The sequence below is a fragment of the Seriola dumerili genome, unplaced genomic scaffold (genome assembly GCF_002260705.1).
Source record: "Seriola dumerili isolate Sdu_G_001 unplaced genomic scaffold, Sdu_1.0 BDQW01000088.1, whole genome shotgun sequence".
NCBI classification, from domain to species: domain Eukaryota; kingdom Metazoa; phylum Chordata; class Actinopteri; order Carangiformes; family Carangidae; genus Seriola; species Seriola dumerili.
The window spans coordinates 14,095,371-14,121,982 of NW_019174343.1; the positions used below are offsets into that span (position 1 = coordinate 14,095,371).

The 26,612-nt window shown below is 41.2% G+C and overlaps 1 protein-coding gene across 3 annotated transcripts; it reads right to left on the reverse strand.

Annotated features, from left to right (window-relative positions):
• Window positions 1-17: 17 nt before the first annotated feature.
• LOC111221505 (RNA-binding motif, single-stranded-interacting protein 2-like) lies at window positions 18-25,066 on the reverse strand. Of its 3 annotated transcripts, none has more exons than XM_022744888.1 (14): window positions 24,953-25,066; window positions 13,420-13,583; window positions 8,328-8,386; window positions 7,737-7,828; window positions 4,545-4,702; window positions 4,292-4,371; window positions 4,055-4,164; window positions 3,809-3,852; window positions 3,500-3,593; window positions 3,139-3,189; window positions 2,861-2,971; window positions 2,603-2,683; window positions 1,100-1,187; window positions 18-207 (listed from the first exon to the last, which is right to left on the reverse strand). In XM_022744888.1, exons 1-13 carry the CDS (start codon window positions 25,022-25,024, stop codon window positions 1,107-1,109), a joined length of 1,197 nt encoding a protein of 398 aa, XP_022600609.1. In that variant the 5' UTR covers window positions 25,025-25,066; the 3' UTR covers window positions 18-207; window positions 1,100-1,106. The 3 variants fall into 3 exon arrangements, with proteins under 3 accessions (XP_022600609.1, XP_022600608.1, XP_022600610.1); XM_022744887.1 differs by having other exon boundaries at window positions 13,420-13,586; XM_022744889.1 differs by lacking the exon at window positions 2,603-2,683 and having other exon boundaries at window positions 13,420-13,586.
• Window positions 25,067-26,612: the final 1,546 nt, after the last annotated feature.

The following is a 26,612-nucleotide window of genomic DNA, read 5'->3' on the forward strand; positions in this document are numbered from 1 at the left end:
ACACACATTCGCACACAAACAAACAACCAAAAAAACAAAAAACAAACAAAAAAACAAACAAACCAACACACACACACACACACACGTTCCTTTTGTTATCCATGTTCAAGTCCGGGTGCTTGGTGATGGTATGGAGCACAGATCTCTTCCAGCTGAATCCTGTTTGGTTGGATTCATTTCGTGCCCTCAGCCCCACCCTGCTGGGAGCTGGAAAACACACAACACAGTGTTGGTGCACTGACCCTGCTCAAAACACGGAGCTCGCAGTTTAGAAAACTTTGTGTCCGATGTATTCTGACAACAGTTACCAATATGCCTTAAACTACTATTACTACTACTAGTAACCACTTTACACAGTGTAACAAATGTCAACTGTCAAATTGCAAAATTGCTAAATGGTCTGTGTTTCTTACAAAAAACTTCATACAAATAGGAGCTTGCAATTAAATATGAGAAACAGATTTCAAGAGCTTCTTAGCAGGAATAATGTCTTGACTGAACAATTATCCCTCACTAGCAAATAAAGGGGCTTTTTCACTAGACCTGCTCTCTGCCGGTGTATTGTCTTGTGGTGTATGTATTAGCAAACAGTTGACGATGTACACATCCTGCAGACCTGCAGCAACAGCGGTGGTGGGCTGGTAGCGCATACAGTGGGTTTATCAGAGCTTTTTCATTAAAAGGACAGTAAAAGGCTCTGTAAAAGCAATTCGTTTTCTGTGGGTCCGTCACTACAAGCCACCAACTTCAAATTACACTTAGTCATTTGATCTACTGCTTTAATAAAAAAATAAATAAAACTATTAGTGCAGCTTTAAGGATTCCTGTTTTTCATTTTCCCCCCAATTTGATTATCTTACAGTAAAACTGCTTTGAAGCGAACAGTGTAGGCCTCATCTGTCTGAGCTCAGCACAGGACTGCACAACACATAAACAAATGATGCATCTCTCAAAGTATCTTTTTGACTTTAAATTGAAAAGAGCCAGTCAGACTAGAAAGTGTAGACCAGCAGAGTCTGAAACACAACATGCATTTTAAAAACATCCTCCTACATTACTGTATGCTACTACAGTAACATGACATATGTCACTGCCCTACCTTAGCTTCACTTGGTGTGTTGGTACGAGTAGTTTGTGTGCTCTGCAGGAGTCTCCATGGCAACCTGTTGCTGCTGACCGCCATTTTCCTGAAAAAGACAAGAGGTTAAGAAATTTGGTAATTCATGCCCATGTGTCAGCTAAACAGATGTTATTAAAGATGCAATGAAGAAATGAACAGCCTGTATTTTCCCACTGCCCTCCCCATTCAAATTTAAGACATCAATGCTTTCGTGTGGATGAACCAAAGAATGCAATTTTACAGGCGTAGTATGTTCACTTAAACTCAAGCCAGTGCGTACTACAGGACGTATTTACTAAGAGGGACCTTTAACATGTGCAATTTTTTACCTAATTCAAGGAGTGGCTTAAGTTTATCAATGACACTAACCCAATTCTACCTTCACACCCTTCTCTCTACTCCAGCCTCATCCATTCAATCACAGCCTGAGTTCCTGGCTTACTACTTCGCCTCTACCCATTCATAAACCTGTCCTTTTTCTCATTCACTGTGTTGCTCATCCCACAGGCTGCCTAGCACAGAGAGGTTCAGACATCCTCCTGCAGAGCACTCAGCCCGGATCTGCTGCAGTGCTGGAGCACACGCACTGTGGAGTCTGTGCCAAAAGTTTCAAATCAAATAATTCTCCATCTCCTTCATGAGAGGCAAAGGCTTCTTCACCTGAATAATGAAGGATCTTATACAGACCCATACTACGTGTTAGGACATCACACTGTGCTATATCAAAAAAGGAACATTACATGGGAAACATACAGTATAAATAATATATATTAATACATTAATTAATGAAGAATTATCATTAATTACTAAAGGAGGACAAATGTATTCTTTACACAATTTAATTCTGCATATCACCGGGTGCTAAAGCACAGGGAAAAAGCAGTGAAAAACTTTATACATGGCAGAATATAAAAATATATATACTTAAACAGCATTATTCAAATGTTTTCTAATTCTATGAGAAGATAATCTAACTCTAAAGTGACTGCTAATATGACCCTAATCTTTGTTGGCTTATCACGGCTTAACTGTGCCAGTAAGAATAATTTCATTAATTTATAATAATAATCTTCTAAAGCACGAAATCTCATGAGGTTGATGCCACAGGTTTTAAACATTTTATTCAAGGCCCTATTAACTAACTTTTTAAAAGCGAAATACTGAACATCTTGGTGGAATTTCAGTGATATGAAGGAATAGGATGCATTCTTCCACCTGTTATAAAATACCACACAAACCCTCAGGTCACTCTGTTCACCTCAGTAACTAGAGGTTGAATAGTCAACTCCTCTACATTTGTGCCTTAACTCTGCCACTCCTTAAAATACACATAACTGAGATCTAGAGCACTGAGAGCAGCAGCTTTTTCAGTTTTCTTTTTTAGTAAATACGTCCCTGTAAGAATTATAATCAATGGTCATCCACTTAATTGAAAGATGAAGGTTCAAATGTTAGCAGCTGAGGTTGAGGCTAGCTTCATACCTCTACTGGGACACTGGAGGGAGGCACTGGGGTGTACTGGGGGATGTAGGTCCCCTGCATAGTTGTGTTGGCCGGAATATACTGTAGGGAAGGCAGAGAGGAAAACACAAATTGTGTGTAGTATTCAACATGAATATCTAAACTTAAAGACAGTCAGCTATGGGGACAAGTCTCTGCTGTACACATTGTGTCTGTGCGTGTGTGCAGTGTGTGCAGTGTGTGTGTGTGTGTGTGTGTGTGTGTGAGACTGGTACTGACTGTGCCCGTGCTGCCCAGGGACAGGTGGCTTAGCTGCTGGGTAAGAGGACCCATCATGGACGTGGGCTGGATGGACATAGCGTGATCCATTGTTGGGGTAAGAACTGTACCCTGTGAACGTAGAGAAACATGCACAAATATGAATGATATATGATACTATTCCTATAATCACTAATGTGCTTAAATCAGTCACATGTGAGTCAAACACACACACACACAGGTAAAGCCAAAAATCGAAAAATGAAGAGGCGCAGTGATAGTGAGTGAGTGATACTCACAGCTGGCTGCATGAGGTATGACTGATGGTGCATCCAGGACGGGCTGTGTACCTGCAGATCGGGAAACACAAAATGAAACTCGCTCTCATATTGGATCTGTTGCTCCCACAGCTCACTCAGAACCCCCATGCAAGTTTTCAGACGGGGTTCAGAAAAAGAAGAAGAAACCTGGATAAATACTATTATTGCTGCAGACTGAGGTCCTTCGTGAGTGTCCGTTAACTTATGTAGACTCAATAAATCTGCACTATAAAAGCAGCAGAAAAAAATTGGCATTCGGGCAGCTTAAAAGCTTAAAAAAAAAAAAAAGAAAAAAAGAAAAAAAGAAAAATTGAATTATGAATACAGAGAAATGTCCCACCTGGTAGGAAGAGACAGGAGAATGCATGTAGGGTGAGAGGGAAGTCTGGGCGATCATTCGGTTTGGAGCCAGACTGTAGGGTGAGGAGTAGAAGCTGCCAAACAGAGAGAGTAAAATGTGAGGAGAGCATGAGGACAGCCGCACCATGCCAGCAATCTCCAGTATGTCTCCCCGACTACATTGACAACATTTCTGTGTTCCTCTGATGCCCAGCAGAGGGCGGCACTTTACAGCAGTTGGGAGTACTGCACTTATTTTTTTTCCTGTAGGGTTGGGACTGTTTTCAGTCAGTCCGCGCATACCACTCACCCATTTTGTAAGGCTGTGGGGTCATACGCAAGCGTCATTCCTCCCTGTGAAAACAATACACAGGATTCAGAACCAGTGAGGTCATGCAAACCCCAGTGCAGCACTCTACTAATACAGTGAACTAACACACACAGATAATGATCAAACTTTTACACATGTTCTCGCTTTTATTTCCAACAAGAGACGTTCACTTGTAAATACAGGAAGCCAACTTTAAGAGTCATGAGTTAAAATAGTCCATGTTACCGTGTCTCCGTCTCTAGCCCAGGGCCTTCCATTCTGGAGGTACTTCCCCTGGTTCTGCCTCTTCTTCTGACCTCCGTCGGCAAACTTACATAATAAGGGCTCTGTGGGCACTGTGAAAGCAACGGATCAAAGAAGAGAGTGAATTCAGTGATCACCGTGGGGAACAAAAACACTGCGCTCTGGCACTAACAACAACAATATCAGGTTCCTACAATACAAAACAAACATTCCACGCACCAGGCACTCCTGGTGGAGTCTTTATGAATTTCCCGTTGAAATGCTGAATTATGGCCTCGCACTTCTCTGTAGACTCCATTCTGAAATACAAATCAAAGTCAAATCTAATCCTTCTTGTGGAGTGTTGTTTACATTAGGTTTGGATAAGTCAGGACTGCACTCAAGGCTACATTTTCTTTAAAGCACAAACTGTACTCAAATCATTATGGGCCACCTTGGAGTTGAATATTATACCAGGCCGCTTTAGACTGACCTGGCAAATCCCACACCACGGCTGGTCCCGTTGGCATCTCTCAGGATACGTGTGGAAATGACCTGGCCAAAGGACTTGAGCATGCTCTCCAGCTCTTGCTCATCCATGGACACTGGCAGGTTGGATATGTAGAGGTTGGTGGGGTCCTGCTCCTGTTGCTGTACCAGAAGTTTAAATAGAAGAACATTTACAAACAGAACCTCTTCTTTTTTTTTTTTTTTCCCATAAATGAAGAGATGCAATATTGGTACTTTTTGTCTTATTGCAATCTCACTGGAGGATATGAGCCAAGAGTGCTTCATATTCAATGTAACATTTATTTTAGCGTGACACTTTCAAACATCTTTGCTATTGCATTTGCATTCGCTAATGGAAAATTTCTTGTCACTTTCAGAAATCTTTTTCACACAGCAGAAAATTTCTGTGTAGGCAGCAGTGTGAGCTGTCTTTCCATCCACACTTGCTATCACTCTTAACACATTAATGCTTCATCATATTCATACACCACGTCAAACATCATTTTGTAATAGGAGCTGATATGGATAAAATGTTTTCAAGCAATTAGTGCCTGAACCATAAACTCAAACCGTGAATAATTTGTCGCCCATTCCTGTCCATGTGTCACGGCCTCAGCTCAACCTGTCTGGTTCTTTAAAATCCACATGCACACTTAAACATACTGGCACATGCAAATATGAATTTGTCTGCGAGGATGAAGTCACGCACTTTGGTGGAATGGTGCAATTAAGAGATCTCCATAGCTGCAAGTAATATGAAGAGGGGAGATTATTAAGACTTGATTTCATGGCACTAGCTTGAAAGTGAAACTTTGTGTGACTGTGCAGAAGCAGACAGGAAGCCAGGCATGAAGTTAAAGAGTTCACAGAGCAACAGGAGCCTGGCAACCAGGAAAAAAGAGGCTGGGCTAAAAAAGAGGGGAAGGGAAAACAGAGAGTGAAGGAAGAGGATAGAGCAGAGGGAGGGTGGGAGAAACGAGTAGCTTAAAAAGCGGATATTTTGTACAGAAGGGGGGAAGTGACAGGATAGGAAGTGGTGGGAGTCTTGAGTAATTTGGGTAATGAAAGAGGGGGATGGAAAGAGGAAAAGAGGAAAAGAGGACAGATGAGTGTCTACTGATTAAGAGGCTCTTCTCTTTTCTCCTCATTTTCCATCCTCTCCCTTCTTTTACCTAACACTTCCTGCAGTCTCACAGCTCTGCAAACCACAAATAATAAAGATTTTCAGTCGTGCATGAAAGAAACTGATGCTCAGATGCAAGTGGAACAGTTCAAGTCCTAATCATATGAATGAGACTGATCCAAGCGTCAAACAGGTATAGGCACATGAGCCCCGCCAAGTTTGACACAGGTGTTGATCTGACAATGAAGAATTTAATAAAGTATTTATGGTATTAAAGTCTGTCACCAGCTACCTTAAACGAGGATTTATTGCCTATATGAGTACCAGTATCAGTTCTCAGCTATGAGCCACCTGGCAACGCGATAACCTATTTTCTGTGACTGTCGTCATTCTGGGTGCGGCAATACGAACATTACGTAACACAGTGGCAACACAGCAGGAGGTCATGAAACAAGACTGATAGTTCAAGTTCAAGGCTTTATTACAATGGAACAAAAACTCCCTCGCGTTTCTCTTATATAGCCACGCTTTACCTCAGCTAGTACACACAATATCCCATTTCGCAAACATTCAGCCTGTTGTACGTATGAAAATGCTGTTGTGTGTTCAGTGCATTCTTTTGTGCCAGGCCCTTGGTGAGCCCTGTGTGTTGAGGTGTGTTGAGGTGTGTTTGTGGGTACTTGCTTGCTTGTATGTGGAGCTGACGTCTGAGTCTGAGTAAGGAGGGTTCTATTTATAACTCTGCCATTGTTTCCCTGGCCCTGCACACACGGCTCCCCTGGGCCCACAGCTCGGAGGCTGGGGTGGCCTGTTCAGGGACCGAGCGTACTCTTGAGGACAGACAGTGCAAGGTGTGGCTCATTGTGTTTGTGAACAACACGCTGCAGCAGCCATGGTGAGGGTGCAAACAGGTGAGGCTGCACTCTAGAGTTTGACACTAATCTGATCTCAGACCATTACCTGTTTACTCTGACCTGAAGTAACCCAGTGACTCGGAGGCAGCTGTGTATATTTAGGTTTATATAGTGGTTATCAACACCTCTGGGTGAGCCCAAGTTTTGGTGTCCAGTTGCACTTGTCGGGTATTGAAATACACAGGATTGAGTGGCACTCTTACAGAGGAGGTGCAGTGAACTTAGACTCAGGGTTTAGTTGCACTGGACTGGTTCAGGTCAGCTGGCAGTGTGGATCTGTTACAGTTTCCCTGGGCTGGGCTCAGGGAGACCCCGGTGTTACATTGCAGTGGGTCTGTTTGGGTGCAGGACAGACGGAGGGGGCAGGGACATTGGGGTGGAGTGTATTAAGTGCTGGTGTCAGCCCCAGGCCTGTGCCCAGACGATGGACAATGCCAGCCTATTGTGCATGTCCCATTGATAGTGGGTGTAGTGGCACCCTCCCCTGGGTTCCCTCAATGGGGAGCCTGAGAGCCAGAGGGATCAGCTTAATGGGCCGACAAGAGTTGCTTTTTTGACTGCAGACACTTGGACAAAGAGCTCAGAACAAGTGCTACAACAGGAGCACGTTAGCAACGTACACAAGCATGGAGACGAGAGCGTGAGGGGAGAGGAGAGAGACAGTAGCGAGGAGGGCGATGAAGAAAGAGGAGACGAAATGAGAATGAAAAGATAGGCAGAGAGGATTGATTATTTCTGCTTATAACAAGTCCAGTCTGCATCAAGCCTGATTTTATCCTTCATACAACTGTCCATTATTGGCACAGGTTCACCCAATGAAGTATAACAGAACACACGCCTCCCTATAAACCAGAGTTTATCTTGTACCCTTGCCAACAGGACACTCACTGGCAATCAGGCCACAGCATGTAACAGTTTATCTTTTACATGATAGAGAGGACGAGGGTGTGCTTGTGCAGAAAGGGACAACGACTCTTGAGGATCAAAGTTGAACAGGAGGCTCTTAAGAGATCAATACATTTTAGAGGAAGGGCCAGACAAGACCAGATCATTAACCCCACGGTGACCAGAAAATTTGGGGCGTAAAACGCGGTGGTAGTTGTATAACAAAGCTGATGAGGAGTTTGGTAATTCTTACTTTGGCCATCTGAGCCTGGACCCCGCTGGACTTCAGAGCTGTAACAGCTTTCTGTGCCGCTGCTGGACTGTCAAAGTCCACAAAGCCATACCCTGTTAAACAGACACATTTAGGGTTAAGGTTAGGGTTAAAGCTGCTGTGACATTTTTTTGTGAAGTAAACCCTTTCGCTGTCTTGCTGAGAGTTAGACGGGATGATCCTCGCCACTCTTATATCTGTCAATAAATCTACAGCTAAAGCCAGGCCATGCAGGGGGAAACAGCTCGCCCGACTCTGCCCCTAGGTTTCTGTAAATAAAATAAAAAACATATATGACATGTTAATTAGTGATCTTTAGAGGGGCTGGTAGGCAGATTTGTTTGAACCTTTGGACAGAGTAGTTTATTTGGCCGAGCTGAGCGAACTGTCTCCTGGCTGTAGCTGCAGATTTAGAATACAGAAATAAATGAGCAAGAAGGCAAATGAAGGTGTTTCCCATAGTATCAAACTCTTCCTTAAATAACCAAACAGCCAAAACCCACAACAAAAGTGATGGCAACAGTCATGAAATATCATAATTTATACTCTCAGGGTTCATGTGATACAACTCACCTTTACATTTGTTGGTGGTTTTATCCAAGATGGCCTTGGTCGAAACAATCTTGCCGTACCTTCAACGACACACAAGAATACAGAAAACAGGATCAATGACAGATGAGGGGACCGAGGGGTAAAGAGAGGAATCTGCTCCTACTACATGCATACCAATCCTGCCACACATCCTCAGGCTGCATGACTACAGGTGTACACATGAATACATACTCCTTTGCGCAATTAATGTCTTTTCAATGTGATCTGTCATAGAAAACTTTGTCGTGTCTCCACCCTTCTGTCTTTGTCTGCCGTTTGTACAGTAACTCTGTTCCCTGGCGTTGTTTTCGGCAGACAGGAGACAGCACCTCAGGGCCAAAAACAATTTGTTCCAGGCCTGTCTTTAGCACACACACACACACACACACACACACACACACACACACACAACACACACACACACACACACACACACACACACACACACACACACACACACACACACACACACAGACTAAAACACAAACGCACACCTCTCTCCTAGATAGAGCTCTGCTCTCTGATATTTTTGGCTCAAATAAAGCTTGAAAGTATTGTCAGTAGCAGTGTCTATTGACTTTCAAGGAAACTGACTGTATGCTTGGTACAAGAAGTCATATGGTACGGGGAACATAAGCCAGTGTCCTAATCTCTTATTTCAGTCCATAGCTGTCAATAGCAATACATGACATAGGCCAATCAGTAAAAGAGGAGCATCAATTAATGTGTTAATGCAGCATCATAAAACATTCACGGTATGAAAATCACCTTAAAAGCAGTTAATGAAAAGTGTTATGTAAGATGTGGAGAGTAATGGAACACAGTGTTATAAGACGGTGCATCAGCACTACAGTATAATAGACCTGTCCTTGTCTGGTGAATTTAGCCAGTGAGGGGAGGCTGGTGTTCTTCTGTTTGGACGACATGGCGTCTGGGCGGAATGTACACTGTAACCTGATGCTTCACCCCTCCGGTTCGCCTTCCTTCCCACCACGTCCCTCTCCCTCTCTCTGTTTTTCCACCCTCCCATCGCAGCGCACCGCTGGGTCCTACACTCCTGCCTCGTCTCAGTGGACATTTGCCCAGATGACTCAGACCTGACTAGACGGTCACAGCAGAGACTTGTGTCACAACTGACGCCAGAGTCTAAAGTATTTATGATAAAATGTCATGGCCTTGGCTCCTCTTAAGTTTCTAGTACGTACATACACATCTAGAACATGCGTCTTTCTACGAAACAAAAAAAAAAAAAATTGCAAATCCACACATGAACAAGGTTTATGTCCTCACTTCAGCTACCGCAATAGGCCGTAATTAGATAGGTGTGTTAATCACATTCATCTCATTTTACACAGCTAGAATGTCTGTTCGGGACTCACTGTCCTTGATTATTGTGAATTTTGGCATGAAGAATAGATACACTGTAAATGAAACCTAATCACTGAAGACATTAATAATTCATCATCCATTGTGACCTATGCAGAGGATATGTTTATAGTTTCCCACTGTCATCCAACAGCTGCAAAGCGGTCATTAGGCATGAATGTATACACCAGCTTCATATAATTTAACCCATTCAAGCCCAACTGAAAGGTTATACTTCCTTGAGCCTTATCTTGGCCACAAGTAGAGAAACATTTTCAGACTCAATCACACGTACAAAATTTACTGTGTACTTTTGCTCAAGAGACTATACAAAAGTTATGGCGCAATATGTGATGTTCAAATGGATAAATAAACACAAGTTCATCTTCACTAATATTAGGAATAAATTAAGTGCAACAGACTGGTTTTCGTTCGATAGCAGCAGCAATCTCTTTTCACTAATATCAAACCTCAGAACGCAATATTTTAACACACTCACACACACGGCCCACTGATGCTAAATTTAAGCCATTTCCTTCCTGTTTTGAGACCATTGTCCATTCATGGCCTGTGACTAAATTTAGTCTGATAAGAAAATGTCTGATCATCATCATCAAAAAAAAAAAAACTACATGAAGCACAGACTAATGTTTGGTATCTACAAGCTCAGTACAAGTTCACAATCCAAGACATATACACATACAGTATATGCTGTGTGTGCAAATCTTAAATCCAATCAGTACAAATGGTTTGATAATTACTTGGAAAACAGATTGTGCAAGCTGTTTGATTTTAGAGAAATGGAAGTGCTGTAAATACTACAATAATTTAAATATGTACAGTACTGAATTATTCTGGTGAACAGCTGAACAAACATTATAATTACATTTTCATGTGTTTAAGCTTTTTCACACCTGGAAAAAGATGGCTGAAATAATTAGTATGTATTCTGATTTTTCAAAGTAAATGTTTTTGTCAGTAATTTGTTTAATTTTGTTGTAGAGATGAAAGAAAAAAATTCAAATTGGTTGTCTTTATTTTTGGTTTTTTTTGGGGATATTGTTTGAAAATGCATACGCAGAATTCAGGATCTGGCTTGAATGAACTGGTGGCGTCTTGTCCACGCAGGCTGGGAAAAGTTGTATGCATGACATAATAATAAAACCCTTGTTTATATCACCATAAACTAAATGAAGGGCCATAAATGAAATGAAGGGCCTTTCCTATGATTATTATTCTGATGATAGCAGTAACTCACTCTCATGAACATTTTCCTGGTTTCAAGCTCATACGTCCAGCCTGAAAAACACTTCAGTACTATTGACCAGTGGGAGTTTTCATCAGAAGCATGACAAAGAAAAACAAAAGCTGCGTTTCATGTTTTCATGTTTTTCCTAACAGGGACTCCAGGAGAGTTCAAAGGTCTGAAGGCAGTGACTGTGTGACCCTCGGCTTACCTCAGCTGCTCTGCAGCAGAACAGCAGCCCACCACTCTGTGGAGGCCAAAGGGATTTAAAAGACAGATCTGACCCATATACGGCTGTCTGACATTCTTTCCCAGCAGGCCATGCTACTCTTTTCCCACTCATTTAAGTTTCCCCTTCAAGGGTAGCCCTCCCGCCCACCCCTAAAGCCTCCGACCTCTCTCCACTCCTCTACCACTCCACAATGACTTCTCTGTTAGTCTCCCGCTTTTAAACTCAGGTCCCTGTGTTTCACAAACCAACCGCAGATTTCAGACTTTCTTTGATTGGTCGAGTGTGTGCACCTACTCTCCAACATGATTATCGGTTGTGAGCCGTGTACTGTATATTTGCTTTGTGGATTTGGTGTTTGCGAGGTTTCCTCATGTCTGGTCAGAACGGTTCGAATGGAGCATCGAACACAAAAGTTAAAGAAGGAGCAGCTGTAGTGTTGGTCACAGTGTGAACAAGTCAGTTTATATTAGTTATGGCCAATGGTTGTTCAGGGAGATGTGTTGTTACTGTGAATGATCCGTGGAAATTACAGATGCATGGCTAATGTACACAATTCACTTCTGTGAGATACAGCGTAGCCCTGACCTGCAGCAGCCAAAACCAGTTTGGGTTCTTTATTACCGGGTTTCATCTGTGAGTGTGAGTGTGTGTGTGCATTTGAAAGTTCAACATACTGTTGAGGCTAGGCTATTTATCTAGGGGTATGTAAGTCTTAGTTCCCTGTCTTTGAGCCAGTTCAGTCTCACAAAAAGTGGAAGGTTAGATCAGGACATGAGGAGGCAACATACTGTACCCTTCTCTGGCCCCTTCTCTCCTTCTTTACCCCTGTATCATCTTTTTCCTGACTCTCTGTAGCCATCCTCTCGTTCCTCTATTTCCCTCTAAGGCTATACCATTTTGCTGACAATTTTATTGTGTTCCTATAATTGACAAGATTTAATCAAAGTGACAATAGTTGTGGTAATTCAGCATTCCTATTCACAAACCACTTTTCCTTCCTTCCTGCCTAAACAGCTCCTTTTTCTGAACATCAAATTATGGCCTTAAACAATTTAATTTCATGTGTCCAACAGATGAAGAGCAACGCTCCAGAGAGCACAGATGTTATCTGCTCACGAGAAGTTACTTTCAACATGACTCTTTCTCCAATTTAGCATCAAAGATAAATAGCTAAAGCAAACTTGTTCCAGTTAACGTGGACTGGAATGTACAGCCAGCTACAGTCAGACTGTAGTCTGATTCAACATGAAGGGATAAATACTAACAGGCCTTTTTGAGCCAATCAACTCTGAATGTGCAATAAAGTTGGAAAAGGCTGAAACAAACAAATTACTTTGACTGTTCACATTAAAAGACCATACACTGTACCAGAAACCACTGCCAAACCTGATACAACTTTACATTTATCATCGAGAGATCAAATACTTCAGCCCTAGGACAAGCCTTGCCTAATCCTTTTTTTCATCTAAGTGACATTTTATCTTTGGCCTGGGTACCTGCATAGCTTACACATTAGTAAAATGTTGTTGCTTGATCATTTGGTGTCTGTAATTGAGGCTTACATGTATCTCCATGAGGTAGAAATAGGTCAACATTTTGGGACATTTACTCATTCACTACCCCTCCTATCCAGCCGGAGCCAACATTAGCCTAGCTTAGCATAAAGACTGCACCCAGGGGGAAACAGCTAGCCTGGCTCTCTCACACTTCTAAATTTGTTAATTAACATGTTGTAGCCATATGTATCCACACACAAACAGAAATGCAAAAACAACTATTTGTGGTTTAAGAAAGAGTTACGTAATGTGATTCTTTCATGATGAAACAACAGTTCATCCGTCTGTCTAGCATCTCTACTTGTTGACAGACACCTCAGCAAGACTCTGGGAAGTCACTGTTCCCAGCTGTTGTTCACCAAGAAACAGTTACGGCACATAACTCCCCATAAAACCACAAATTATTTGGAGTTGTATTTTTGAACTTTGGACAAAGTCAGGCTAGCTGTTTTCCTCCGTGTCTTTGTGCTAAGCTAAGCTAACCTGCTGCTGTAGTTTCCTAACAATATACAGACATAAGAGTGGTATCAATCTTCTCACATAAATCTCTGCAAGAATGGAAAAAAGCGTATTCCACAAATTGACAGGATATTCCTTTAAAATTGGGACTTCCAATTTCTCCTTGCTGTGCTGCTTCCAAAAAGAAATATTCATTTCAGTTTCGAAATCACTCACGGTTGGCAGAGTTTGACCAGGTCTTGGTCCGTGGTTCCCGGATGGAGGCCGCGGATATACAGGTTCGTTTTACTCAGCTGTTCCCCTCCCCCGCTGCTGCTGTTGCTGCTGCTGTTGGTGTTGGGACTGGGGGGCGCCATCTGGTGGCCGGAGGACACATAGGCCTGCTGCCATAAGAAAAAAACATCAGTAAATAAAGGACAAGTACAATGCTGTTAGTTTTAATTCAAAGTGTGAAAAACTCAAAGGAATTCTTTTAGTGTGAGATGTTTGGAGATGGAAAGCAATCCTGCATGAGACACATGATTATGTGGGAGCTGAGAAAAGTGATATCATACAGCCCTCATGTCAACGCTCACCAATACTGCTTTCTGAGGAGAATATGGGGCCTCTTGGCTGCCTGCTCCATATAGGGGAAAGGGGCCTCTTATGTTTTCTCCATGTTGGGTAACATCTTTTTTACTTTTGGAACCACAAAGAAATCTTGTGGTGTGTATCAAAACCCAAGATTTAAAGATCTCAGACCAACATTTAGTAAGTCTGACGATGCAGAATTAAATAACAGACTAGATATTGACAATTCGTACATTTCTTTCTCTGATTCTGCTTCCACTGATAAAAGCAGGTCATACTATTGATATAAGATCGCTCTCCTCGGTTCAAGCTTGCGTTTTTCACTTTCCTTTCTCTTTTCGAGTTCAATACTGTAATCTGACATTTCCCTCACAAACAGTGTCCACAGTTAACAGTTAACAAGATCCCGAGGAACAGAGTTCAGTTCAGTCCACATTACATGCAAAGTCTGTTTATCAAAACAAAGGGGAGTTCAAAGAGATGAATAACAACAGCACACCAGGAGATGATTACTATATGACGATACACAGTAACATGTTCATGTTGTGACCACGTGTGATGACCTGATGTCTACTTCAACCACCGCTAAACCTCCTCCTCATTTCTTATTTTGGGTTCTTTTGTTCAGTCTATGAGTGAATACTAGTCGCAAACGACGGCATTCACCTAGTCAATGACTCACCACTAGGAACATGAAAGGCTGTTGCGAAACAACCAGTGCATCATCTTATCTCATCTCACTATGGGATTCTGGCTCTCCTTGGAGAAATCAAACAAAAGATTGTGTAACCATGTAGATGAATATATTTCATTGGAATAAATGTGGTTTCATTATCACTTTGGCTGTCAAGAACTCAAGAAATAATAAAAAAAAAGACCACTCTCTCCAGGAATAGATCTACTGGCAGTTTTCCAAATAAGACTGAGGCAATAAATAGCAGCACTTCAATACACACCATGCTCGCCAGACCCGGCAAATGTTGTGTCTGTTTGCCGTGAGAAGATGAATTTAATCACATCCATTTAACAACCAAATGTTGCGTATGAAGGAATGAGGACAAATATGCTTTCTGGCGGAGCTCAGCAGGGTCCTGTGAGGCGGGAGTGTCTCGCTTGAGAGACAGACTGGACGGAGGCGACAGGAGGACAATGGGTTAATTTCAGGAGGGAGGACAGGGTCACTGATCAGACTGCTGGTGTTTAGGAAAAGCCCAGCAGGAAGACACAGTCACACCAGGACCACCAGCAACATCAACCAATCCCGCTAATTAGACGCCATCCATAAGGCATGCAACCCCTCTAAGACAGCCCCTCTGACCTCTATTTTGCCAGCAGCATGGCAGCCGCTTCAACAACAACAACAGACTCATTCCTCTAGGGATAACGCTCTCTTCCTCTACCTGGAAAGTTTGCATGTGTTTGCTCATGTTTGGTAAAAGATGTGGACACGACCTGCTCAAAGTAAAACAAAGACAAGAGGCGTTTGTGTTCCTTCCTTTCAACTCTCTCATTCCAGGAATATTTACACAATCATGTCCACGGATAAGAAGGCACAAACAGCAGGATGTACATACAGGACTGGACATAAAACTCAACGCATTTTCAGTTACGCTCATGGTTTAAGAATCTAAAGTTATTTTTGTCATGTCAAGAAACCATATTTAAATTAGTCATTTTTAAACTGAACACTAACACTAACAACCAATGTAAATATCCATGTTAAGTTTATATATATATATATATATATATATATATATAATATAATATATATATATATATATATATATACACACACACACACACACACAGTATGTTATATGTATAGTATATTTGGCATTTTTGTCTTTATTTCCTGAAATCAAACAGGGACATAGTGGCTGTATGGTATGCATTTTAGCTATTAGGCGACTAGGGCGAACCAAAATTCTTGCTTAAAAATGAGAAAGATACAGATGGAAATTTTGCACTTAATTCAAAGCCATAGCTCAAAAAACTACATCCTAAAATCAACACAGCATCAACAAAAATAGTACATTTGTTTCAGAGCTAGTGAACTATTATGTCGATTGTCCACCCCCCTGTACATTTGAAAAATACATAAAGCATCGTTCTTTTATTTCTGTCAGTCTACTAATTTTTCACGGGCAGTGGAAAACACACATTCTTCAGGGCAAATACAGCACGAGCCCTCCTGCAGAAGTTTATCTATCTTGTCACAGTGTAATTCATAATGAATACGTTTTTGGGGGCGGCTAATTTGTGAATGAAAGAACAGGACGGCAGAGGCCTATAATCTCATTCACACACTCTTTACCAGAGTGCCAAGTCCTAGCCAAGCTCCAGACTGTATGAGAAGCACATCACTGCAACAACACCCCTTAAATCATGGGCCTACAACCACACGCATGCATTCATGCATACACACAGACACACTTGCATACACATTTATACTGCCACAGCACGCTGGCTTGTAAAAATATTGACCCTTTTTGTGGAAATAAGTCTGAGCTTTGTGTTTAATCTTTGGAAATTAAAAAACTAAGTCTGTAACAGGTAAGTTACCTGTCATTGAAAGTAATCAGTCAGTGATTACAGAAACATGAAAGCTCACCTTCAGTGAAGTACAAACTGGTACAGAGAAAATGCTCAGATGTACTTATGCACATAAAAGTATAATTGCCCTCATTACACTGTCTGGGTACAAAAGTATTTTAAACTTTATATTCTCAGTGACATGAGGTTTAATTTATGCTCAGCTCACTATCCTTAAATCTAAAAGTATTACAAGCTAAATAACAAACTTGTAAGCTTCCTGTTAAAGTAGTGGGTCCCAGTATGACATCTGTTTTAAGCTGCAGATGAAAACTGAACGAATCAAGTTAAAGAAACAAAGCCCAGCTGGTTAGTGACTGTTTTAGTGAGAACTATGTATTGGATTTCTATGTTTTCGGTTGAGGTCCTGCCCTTCCATTTTTTTTTTTTGATTGATCAGTCGTTGTTCTGGGATTAATGGGAACTAAAAAGCAAATGCAGATGAATCATGTATTCAATCTGGGGCTGCAACAATTATTTTCACTCATTCGTCATTTGTGTCAATTCATGTAACATTTAGTCTTGCTTTGTCCCACCATGATTAATCAATTATAAGGAGACCAACAGTAAATACTCACATTTGAAAACAATGGAAACTGTTTTACTTAATAAATGAAAGTTATGAGAATGGCAATTAATTTTCTGTTCATTGACTCATCAGTTTAACTATTAATCATTTCAGTACTAGTCCATCGCTCTGAGTCCATCACTTACTCAAAGATTCAGTCCCATAACCAAGTATCCATTAGAGACGCAGCAATCCTGATCAATTTGGATTCATTTAGTGCTAGACAAATTGCAACAGACAGACTGATCACATACAGTTTTCAGTTCCTCTGTCTTCTAAAAAATACACCTCTGGAATCTGCTATTTAAGATATACTAAAAGAAAGTGTATTCACCGAAATTGAAAATCAATTGGGGTTTTCTCATCTGAATAGATACTGAAGTAATACAGCTAGTTATTTCCCACCACTGACGTGAACCTAGAAATATTTGAAACCTGAAGCCTCAGGAAACAACATATGGCTTTTTGGTGAGAATAAGGGACAACACGCAAGATGAGAGTTTAAATTTCAAAGAACTAACTAGTTTTCACACTGAGAAGTCTTCCATGCTTAAAATTAAAATACAATTAAAGAAAAGTTGAAAACTAGCTTTGTAACAAAGGTCACTTTCAGGGGTTACTGCGGATCAAAGACAAACCTCAGAGACGCAACACTCAAAAATATCACTGGATATTTTTAGGGCTAAACTAAAGATAAAAATCAAGAACATTTCTATAAATAAGACCGTTTTTTCCATCTTGATGTAAACTTACATCTGGACTCTGAAGCTGACAGGAAGTCTCTGTCTCAAATGCTGCATGTCGTTGGTACTGACTGACTTTAAACTATAAATACATCAAAAAATGTGCAGTACATATTTATTTTATGTATTGGCATTAAAATATCATTCATAGGACCACTTTAAATGCTTGCCACTGTATCTCTTTGCAGAGGTACAACTGTTTAGATGACCAACCCTCTTTTTAGACTCACTCCACCTCTGTTTTTATCTCCGTCTGTCCCTGTGGGGCTTCTCCAGTTGACCCCAGTTTGACCCGCAGAATTCCATGGATTTCCTGGCTCTTGGGGGGTCTGCCCGCCTTCCCATGTCCTGCCTGCCTGCTCCCTAGTGGAGCGCCTGTCTTCTCCTCAGGCAGGAAAGAGCCATGACTGTCTGACCAGCTGACCGACTTACATGCTAATGCACAGATTTATAGCCTCGCTGAATGTGGACACAGCTTCCAGCTTGTATAGAATTACACTGCTGAGCTGCTGCTTTGCGCCAGCTTTGCTTTAGGACCAGCAAGGAGAATGAGTCATGGGAAAGAGATTTTTTACTTCAAACGTTCACGTCTGAAGCATCAACAAAAATTTGAGAAGAGACATCTGATTGTATAACCAAATCAGTTTCTGTTTGCTATATTGATGGAAATCAGAAAAAAAGTCTAACTATGAATTTGTCAAATGACACCCTCACTAAATTCTCTGTCTCATCAACAGTACTGTATGGAGAAAACCAACATGATGATAACCTTAAAAACATAAGCTAGGGACCTGTAAAAATGTTAGCCGAGGGTTAGGTGAGGACTGTGTGTCTAGTAAAGCGGTGAGCTGCATTATGGCGACAAGCAGGAAATCCTCTGTCTCTGCTCCTGATCTTATCACACAGCCATTTGAATGAGGAGCTCTGCATTCCAACCAGGTGACAGGGACACCAGACTCACGCCCAGACTCGTTCCTCTCCCGTCTCTAACCCACCCCTTCGTTTTGTCTCTTCACAGGCACCTATTACTCTTCAAACTGTCTGTCTATTAATGTTGCCGATCACACCTTGATGCACATGCACAGTGCAAACGCACATGCATGCACTGGCTTTCAAGCCAGGTCAGGTGACAAGAGCTGGGGAGCTTGGAAACAGATACCTACAAACACCGGCCCTCGGCTCAGCTCAGATCTAACAAAATGTGAGGCACACCGAGCGTCTGGCATCACTGCGGTACTTGGCATCAGATTTCTGACAGCTGTGCTTTCTCCAAGGACTCTGTCTCCCTCTCTACCTGTTCACCTTGGCCAGTTCATGTGGTTGGCACCGAAGCTGGAGACCAATCCAAAACATCTGACACATTAAACAAAGAGATAGATAAACATATACCTGGCAGAAGGCCAAAAGGACAAAGGTGACTGTACATGAGAGTTCAGCGAGGATAGAGTCACTGCAGTGGAACAGCTGGTTTAATACACTAACGTAAAAGTAGTGCAGTAGACAGCAATTATTTGTTTATGGAATGTATTTCCTGTTGTGGAGTTGTTACAAACACGCAGTTAAGCATAAGCATATTTGATATGTGTTCAGCGCCTTTTATAGACAGCGAGTGTGTGTGGCATATGGAAAAGAAAATGGAACTCAAGTCAGATTACCAAGTCATTATTTTAGCCTTATAGCGTTGTTCCACCGTATGGTACCGACCCAACTCGACTCTACTCTACTCACTTTTGGTACCAGGTACTTTTTTCCACTGCAGAGAAAACCCTCTAGATGCGGTTTTGTTACTATAGCGACAACATACAAAGCTATCGTGATGTCATCTTCAACATGACACACACATGAATTTCGAAGGGATACCAAGCAGAGAAACGTCTGCACCTCCTCAATTGTGATAATAACTAACAGAAATCTAACAGGCGACAGTGAGTAGTGTACGGTCGCTTGGCTGTTTAAAAATCATGGGTCTGCAGGGTTTTGACATCACCGCTTGGTACCACCTCAGCTCGCTTGGAACCGGGTACCACAACTCTTGCTGAACCAGATTTGGCAAGTAGAGTCTAGTTGAGTTAAGCTGGTACCATGTAGTGGAAAAGGGCTGTTTGAGAATGCAGGATTCAGATTGGCAGTACAGCCCAACCCATACTGGATTTTTGAGTCAGATATTGACATTTAGGAGTATTGAGGAACAAAATTAAGTCAGTTGCAATTTTATTTACAGATCCCTTTTACTACGCCGCAGCTGCAGGTCAGCTGAGAGAATCAGAAAGCGCCGCGATACAGTGTGCTCCGTAGATGCACTTGTGCGTAGGGATATAGTTCAGTGGTACTAAAAATGTAGTGCAAAAGGAGAGTGCTGTTTTCACAGGAGGATAAACCGCTAAAAAGAATATACCTGAAGCATACATTTAAACGGATATTGGATTGTTTCGTCGGGCGTTTTTAAAAGTGTCTAAAACACATTTTTTCTGGTGGCCACGTGCATAGCAACACATAGCTCTGCCACTCCGCCGGTGGTCCCGGTCGGCTTTCCTAACTGGGAGCACGCTGAACAGAATCTGCTGCAGGTAATGTAGCAACTATTCATGAGCACCTCACATATGCCCACGTCAAATAACTTGAACTATCCCTTTAAACTTTTCATGTTTAGAGGAACACTGAAATTTATGCATTTAGACAATCATGTCTCCTTTGACATTTCAGGTTTTAGTCAAATCTTTATTGTTGGAATACTGGTGGTTTAAATTGGCAAAAGTCAGGTCAGTCAGGTCAAATGTGAAATGTTTTAATTGGATTCTTTGCTCTAAATTACTTTCTTGTTTTAGTGACATGCTTTTGAATTTCTGTTTAAAGGATAATACAGGTGGGTTTTTCATGTTTTTGCCCATTTACTATAAACCAAGTATAATTCATATCACTGCTGGCAATTTTACAAAGTATGACGTACATTTGTAGCTTGATTTTCTAGCTCCTTGACGTCGGTTTGTTTCAGTTCATGGTATGATAACAAAATGTACTTGCACAGACTTGAAACGTGTTGGACATACTGTAAGTAGAGTGATCAATCACACTGAACATTTTGTTCTCTTTCACTCTTCTTTTTTTGTACAAACTTACAATACAGCTGCAGGGTGAACCAAATACAGATCACACACTGTTAGGAAAACTCCCCTTGTTTGTGGCATTCATAGGCACTTGACTTTTGACATTTGACACAATTGATGACTTCTGAGATTAGACAGTGGCTGACTAAAATTCTCACACAAGCATCATCCTGCAAGAGAAAATAATACAGAAGAACGAGAAGAAGTCAAGACAAAATGTGGAAAATGGAGTTTTAGCTGTTTAGCAGCCAATTCAACAGTGTCAGTGTCGTTAGAGTCAGATATCTATTTAAATGAAAATCTGTCGGCAATACTGTCTATAAACACTGTCTACTTTTCTCCTAATTTTTCTAATAATGATTAGAACACCCTCGTGTTTAAACATCTACAACACCAACCATTTGTTTTTGAAATGTGTACTATATTATAGATCTACAGCAGTAACCCAATGGTGCTCAACCATCGCATCACATTTGAGCAACTTTCTGGTCACTAACTTCATATATTTGTCTGCAACAGTGTTCACAACCGCATCCACTATTAAGTTAAGCAACATACGCCAACACTTAACATCACTTATTCATTTCTAATCACATATTATTATTATGACTTTTACCGACCGCTGGCCATCCATCATTTTAATCTATTCCAATATTGAATATCTATGTCATTACTACATCACCATCACTGAAAGTCATAGCATTGCTTTCACACTTTCCACTCTTGAACCCTGTTTCCAAATTCTTTGCGGTAATAAAAACCTGTCATTGTATTATTCAGCCAATCCCAACAGATTTTCCACAATTTTGCATCCAGGACAACACAGTTTGGGCTAAAATCACATTGCTCAACATTGAAATCACAGTCATTCATTATGATGACTACGGATCCATCTTTGGGAACATCTTTTAGCCGTGGGATTCTATGTTACAAAGTAAAATCAATGTTTCTTTAGTTGCCTGCGTGACAGGCTTTTTAACAAACTTGTTCTGTCCAGGAGAATTATTTTTATTTCTAAAAATTCTACTTCTGTCGTGTACAGCAGTCAAGCTCTGAGTGTTGTCAAGGAGAAATGTCATAACAGTAAAAAAAATATGCTTAAAAAGGAGCATGGGTTCACATAGGCCAAGAACTAGGAATCACTGGTGATGTCTGGGAGGTTGTGGAGTTCAGAGTGAAAGAGTAAAATCACTGATTTAAACAATCAGGTTTTTTTCTGCCATGTATTAAACCACTCTTCAGTGAAACCCTCTGCATCTGTGTGACAATTTAATGCTGCAGTTAATTTGTTTCTTTAATTTCTCTTAATCTCTACTTGTGTTTTGATCCGACAGAATATGTTTAGAGGCATCCAGAGCTTTAAATCACATCTGTTGAAGAGGACTCCAGCCAAGGAGAGAACAAAAATCTGATTGACAAGTACAAAAACAAGCCTTTCGTCGAGGCCCTGAGCGAGACGCATGATACCTTGAGAAGCGACAAGCCGCCTCCTGTTATTTTTCCATCCAGGAAGCTTTACACGGAAACCGACCAAATTTGATTTAAGAACATTAATTCTATTTATTTGAGGGAGGAAATGAGGTGCTGAGTCAGGGGAGGAGCAGCTGCTTTAAGCACAACAGAAACCAAACGCCTTTTAGTTGTTGGGCTCTGTAATCACCTTGCATGCACAAAGAGCGCTTTTCTCACCCCTTCACGTGTTTATTTTGCGTTTGGACTTTTATTTTGTGTACTTTAGCGGCTCAGGTATGGCAGAATATGAGTGGGAGATAGAAAGAATGAGAAGGAGATGGAGGTGGGAGGAGGAAATGTTAGAAATCACAACACAGGAACTTGACCTCTGTGTGAACTGTAGCACCACTGCCACCACTAAAACAACTGGAAGAGAATGATCCTTAAAATACAAATAACTACAATGTGACTTACATTTTATAAAAAAAAAATACAATTAGGACTGCAACTAACAAATGTTTCCATTATTAATTAATCGGCTAATCTTAACTGTTTAGTCTATGAAATGTCAAAAAAAAAAATCCTTGTCCCAGCTGCCCAGAGCCAAAGGTGATGTGTTCGAATATCTTGTTTCATTTGACCAAAAGTACAAAACTCAAAGATATTCCATTCACAGGGATACATGACAAAGACAAGCAGAACATGTTAATACTGGAAACAGATATTTGGCACTTTTTAAAAATTTTTGCTTGAAAAATGAAATTCGTCAGACTAGTGTGGACTAGAGAGACCAATACATGAGAACTGATGAAGCCGCTTGGATAAGAGGCGAAACGTCTTCCACAGACAAATACAAGTCCAGTTGCCATTTAATTTGAGAGAGAGATTGAAAAATGAAGTGATTAATCTACTATCAAAACAGCTGACGATTATTTGTCTCTATCTACTGATCAATTAATCGACTAATCTTTAAGTGCAATCTTGTCATATAAAATCTGTTGTAAACACGGGGTAGCAACAACAAGAATCATTTGTTTACACTGAATGTATAGCCTATATTGAAAATGGCCGCTTTATACATAATTTAAACATATTGTCAGAAAATGACCAAATTAAACTGCAAGTGCTGACACCTTCATTGCCCGTACAGTGTGTACTTAAAAAGTGACATTTAACATTTTTATTGGACCCTGGAGAGATAAAAAAATAGATTGCTTTGATCGTTTAGGGAAAGAAATCTTTCTCTAATAGGTTCCTCACAGAAACACAATTTGGTCAAAACTAGTAGCTCAAGTAAAGAACTGCATTGAAATGTATATCCAGTAAAAAAAATCCAATGTTAGTTCATTGAAATAAATTCCGCATTATGTGTATGAGTGTGTGTGTGTGTGTGTGTGTGTGTGTGTGTGTGTGTGTGTGTGTGTGTGTGTGTAAGACAAACAATTCAAAGACAATGCTGTTTTCCTCAGAGAGGCACAAGTGTTGACATCAGATCTGGGAGGATGAGCAGCCAGGCGGTGCCCAAGATCACAGAAAGACAGTACGTCAATATACATTTTCAAAATGCCATTCAGGAGAACACAGCAACACAGGAAGGCAGACAGGACAGACAGAAATGAGGAGCTACTGTGAATATATAATCCATGTACAATGAAAGAGCTTTTACCACCCCTAATGAGTCATTATGGTCCATACAGAGAAGATATATGATATATACGACCTCAGCCTTACCAAATCAAAATACTCTACGCAGGAAAAGGGATTTTTGGTAGTAAAAAAGTTTTCTAAAAAGAAAATACTGAAAATCCGGGTCATAAATTCATAATTTGGCATTTTAGCATTTTCATATCTTGAGTTTTTTCGGGGTTTTTTTCTACTGTTGTACTACTGTAGATAAAAAAAAAAATGTTTCATACGTCTGCATTAGAGTATCCTTCCCTCACATATTGGTTAAAAAAGTGACAATGTCAACAGTGAATGTAACCACGAGAGCGCGATTCATAATTCTGGGAATGTAGTCATCATGGTCTGGTGGGATTTTTCAAGGGGTGGGGCATACTCCACTTTCAAATGGGAAACGAGAGAAAAAAAAACTTTGCAAACTTACGCGGCAGCGCAGACAATGAAGAGCTAATGTAACACTAGATATGAGCACACGGAGGAAGAGGCAGAATTCATTTTGAAACATGTTTCCCTCAGCCTGCCTTTCCTCCCTACCCCCACTTCCACAAACACATCCCGGCTCAGACGCGCTATCCCAACGCGGTACAGTTACCCATAAAAGTTGCTCTCCACCATTGACTTTTTCATATGAGTGAGCAGAGCCATATCGACATCCTTACTGTAGTAAGCTACACACACACACACACACACACATACACACACACTCGCACATACACACACACACATACACATACAGATACACACACAGACACACACAGACACACACACACACACAAATGCTACCAAATAAAACACCAGGCGTCCAACATGACAGGTCCGAGCAGAAGCCAATTCCCCAACTAGACCTAGCACGGGGCACGGCTGCTCTGTGAGCTGTATTTTTACTCCACCAAGTCTTGAGTTAAATTCAGTACGTTTCGCTTTTCAAGGACACTGCAGCTCACTGTCACAAGCCGTTTTCTGTCGCGACAGACACAGACGTACTGCCCTGCAAGGCCAACAAGCCGAAAATTAAGGAAAAGCCCGAAAGCGTTTACCTTTTTGCTGTTTCTGCTGTTATAGCCGTTGTATGGGTTGATTCCTGCCCTTGGCGGTACGGAGAGCAGCATTTTTCTCGGCGCTATGTGCGGAGCGGCGAGCACAGCCCAGGCTGCCAGCTGACGTCAGCAGCTGGGGAAGTGAGAGCCTGGAGTCCCGCTGCTTGACTGCGAGTGGTGCTGCTGCTGCAGCAGGACGGGGGCCCCCGCTGCTGGCCCCTGGCCTCCTTCAGGGGTCCTTCACACGGCTCCCGGGGGGGGGGTGGCGGGTCCGAAGAGAAGAGGGGATTAGTTCAAATTCACTCGCCGCCCACTGTTGTTTCACTCACCAGGGGAGAAAGTGTAAGAATGAGTATAAAAGAAGCTTCGCAAAACTGTACTTGTTGGGACAAAACGCCTGTAGAATCAGATTATAGTGTACCAGGTTTTTGTCCCAGGTCCTTATTTCATCCTTTGACCTCATTTCTTTTCATCATTAACTGACACCGTCTCTTGGCATGATTAGTCTGTCCTGTAACATCTTAATTCTTCTGAAATCCAATAATCCGTTTCATTGGCATTCAAATATCACAATAAACCTCTTAGACATTATAAATGATCCAACATAATATGGTATATATCAGCTTTATTCTGACAGTGTGGATGTGTTTTTTTATGAAAAACCAGCAGAGGTTGAGATGTCATATTTGCCTCCTTATCAATACAACTTCGTCAGTCCAAGCCTTCTTGAAATGCTGAAGCTGATGAGAGCAGGCTTATTATCTGTGATAAGGACATAGTATAGTAACTCCACCATCTTTTAATCCAGCTAGTGTCCTTGCACCCTCTTTGGTTTCGATCAAGTTAAGTCAATTTATTTTTTGAGCAGATTTAAAAACGAATGAACATTGACCAAAGTGTTTTCTTGAGAGATTTAATCATCTGACTATTTGATTACAATAGAATAAAAAACACAGGAATTATCAAAAGAAAATACAGATACAGAGATATAGATAAGAGGATGTATGTAAAGTAATAACATAGAACACATAGAAACACAAAACATAGAATATCTTGATGAAATCATAGCAAACAGCATGGCACAAACAACAAATAAAATACAAACAGATAAAAACCAGAATGTGGTGAGGCATGTCTGCATGATGACACCTCAAGAGGCTAAAGACAAGAGATGGGTGTGAAGATGCTCCATCACCTCCGGGTGTCGGGAATGGAGAGCAGCGATTGGTCAGCAGATCTGAGGGGTCTGGAGGTGGAATAGGGGACGGGCAGTTCAGAGATGTAACCTGGTGCCAGTCCATGCAGTATTGCAGAATCTTAAAATCAATTCTACTTAACTGGTGACCAGTGAAGATAGGCCAGTACAGGCGAGATGAGGTCTCTCTTCTTGGTACCAGTGAGAAGTCTCGTTGCTGCATTTTGAACCAGCTGCAGGCGAGATAGGGCTGTCTGACTGATTCCTACGTAGGCAAGAGGAGATAAAAGCATGAACTAGTCTCCAAATCTGCTGCTGTCCTCCTCTTCGCCGGTGTAACCTTGTTTGTATTGATTTCTCAGCACTCTTTAAACTTTGTAGGAGAAATTTGCAAAAAAACATCTATAAAGTTATAAATATTTTTAGCTAGGAAATCTGGGTCATATCAGTTATGTGATAAACAGC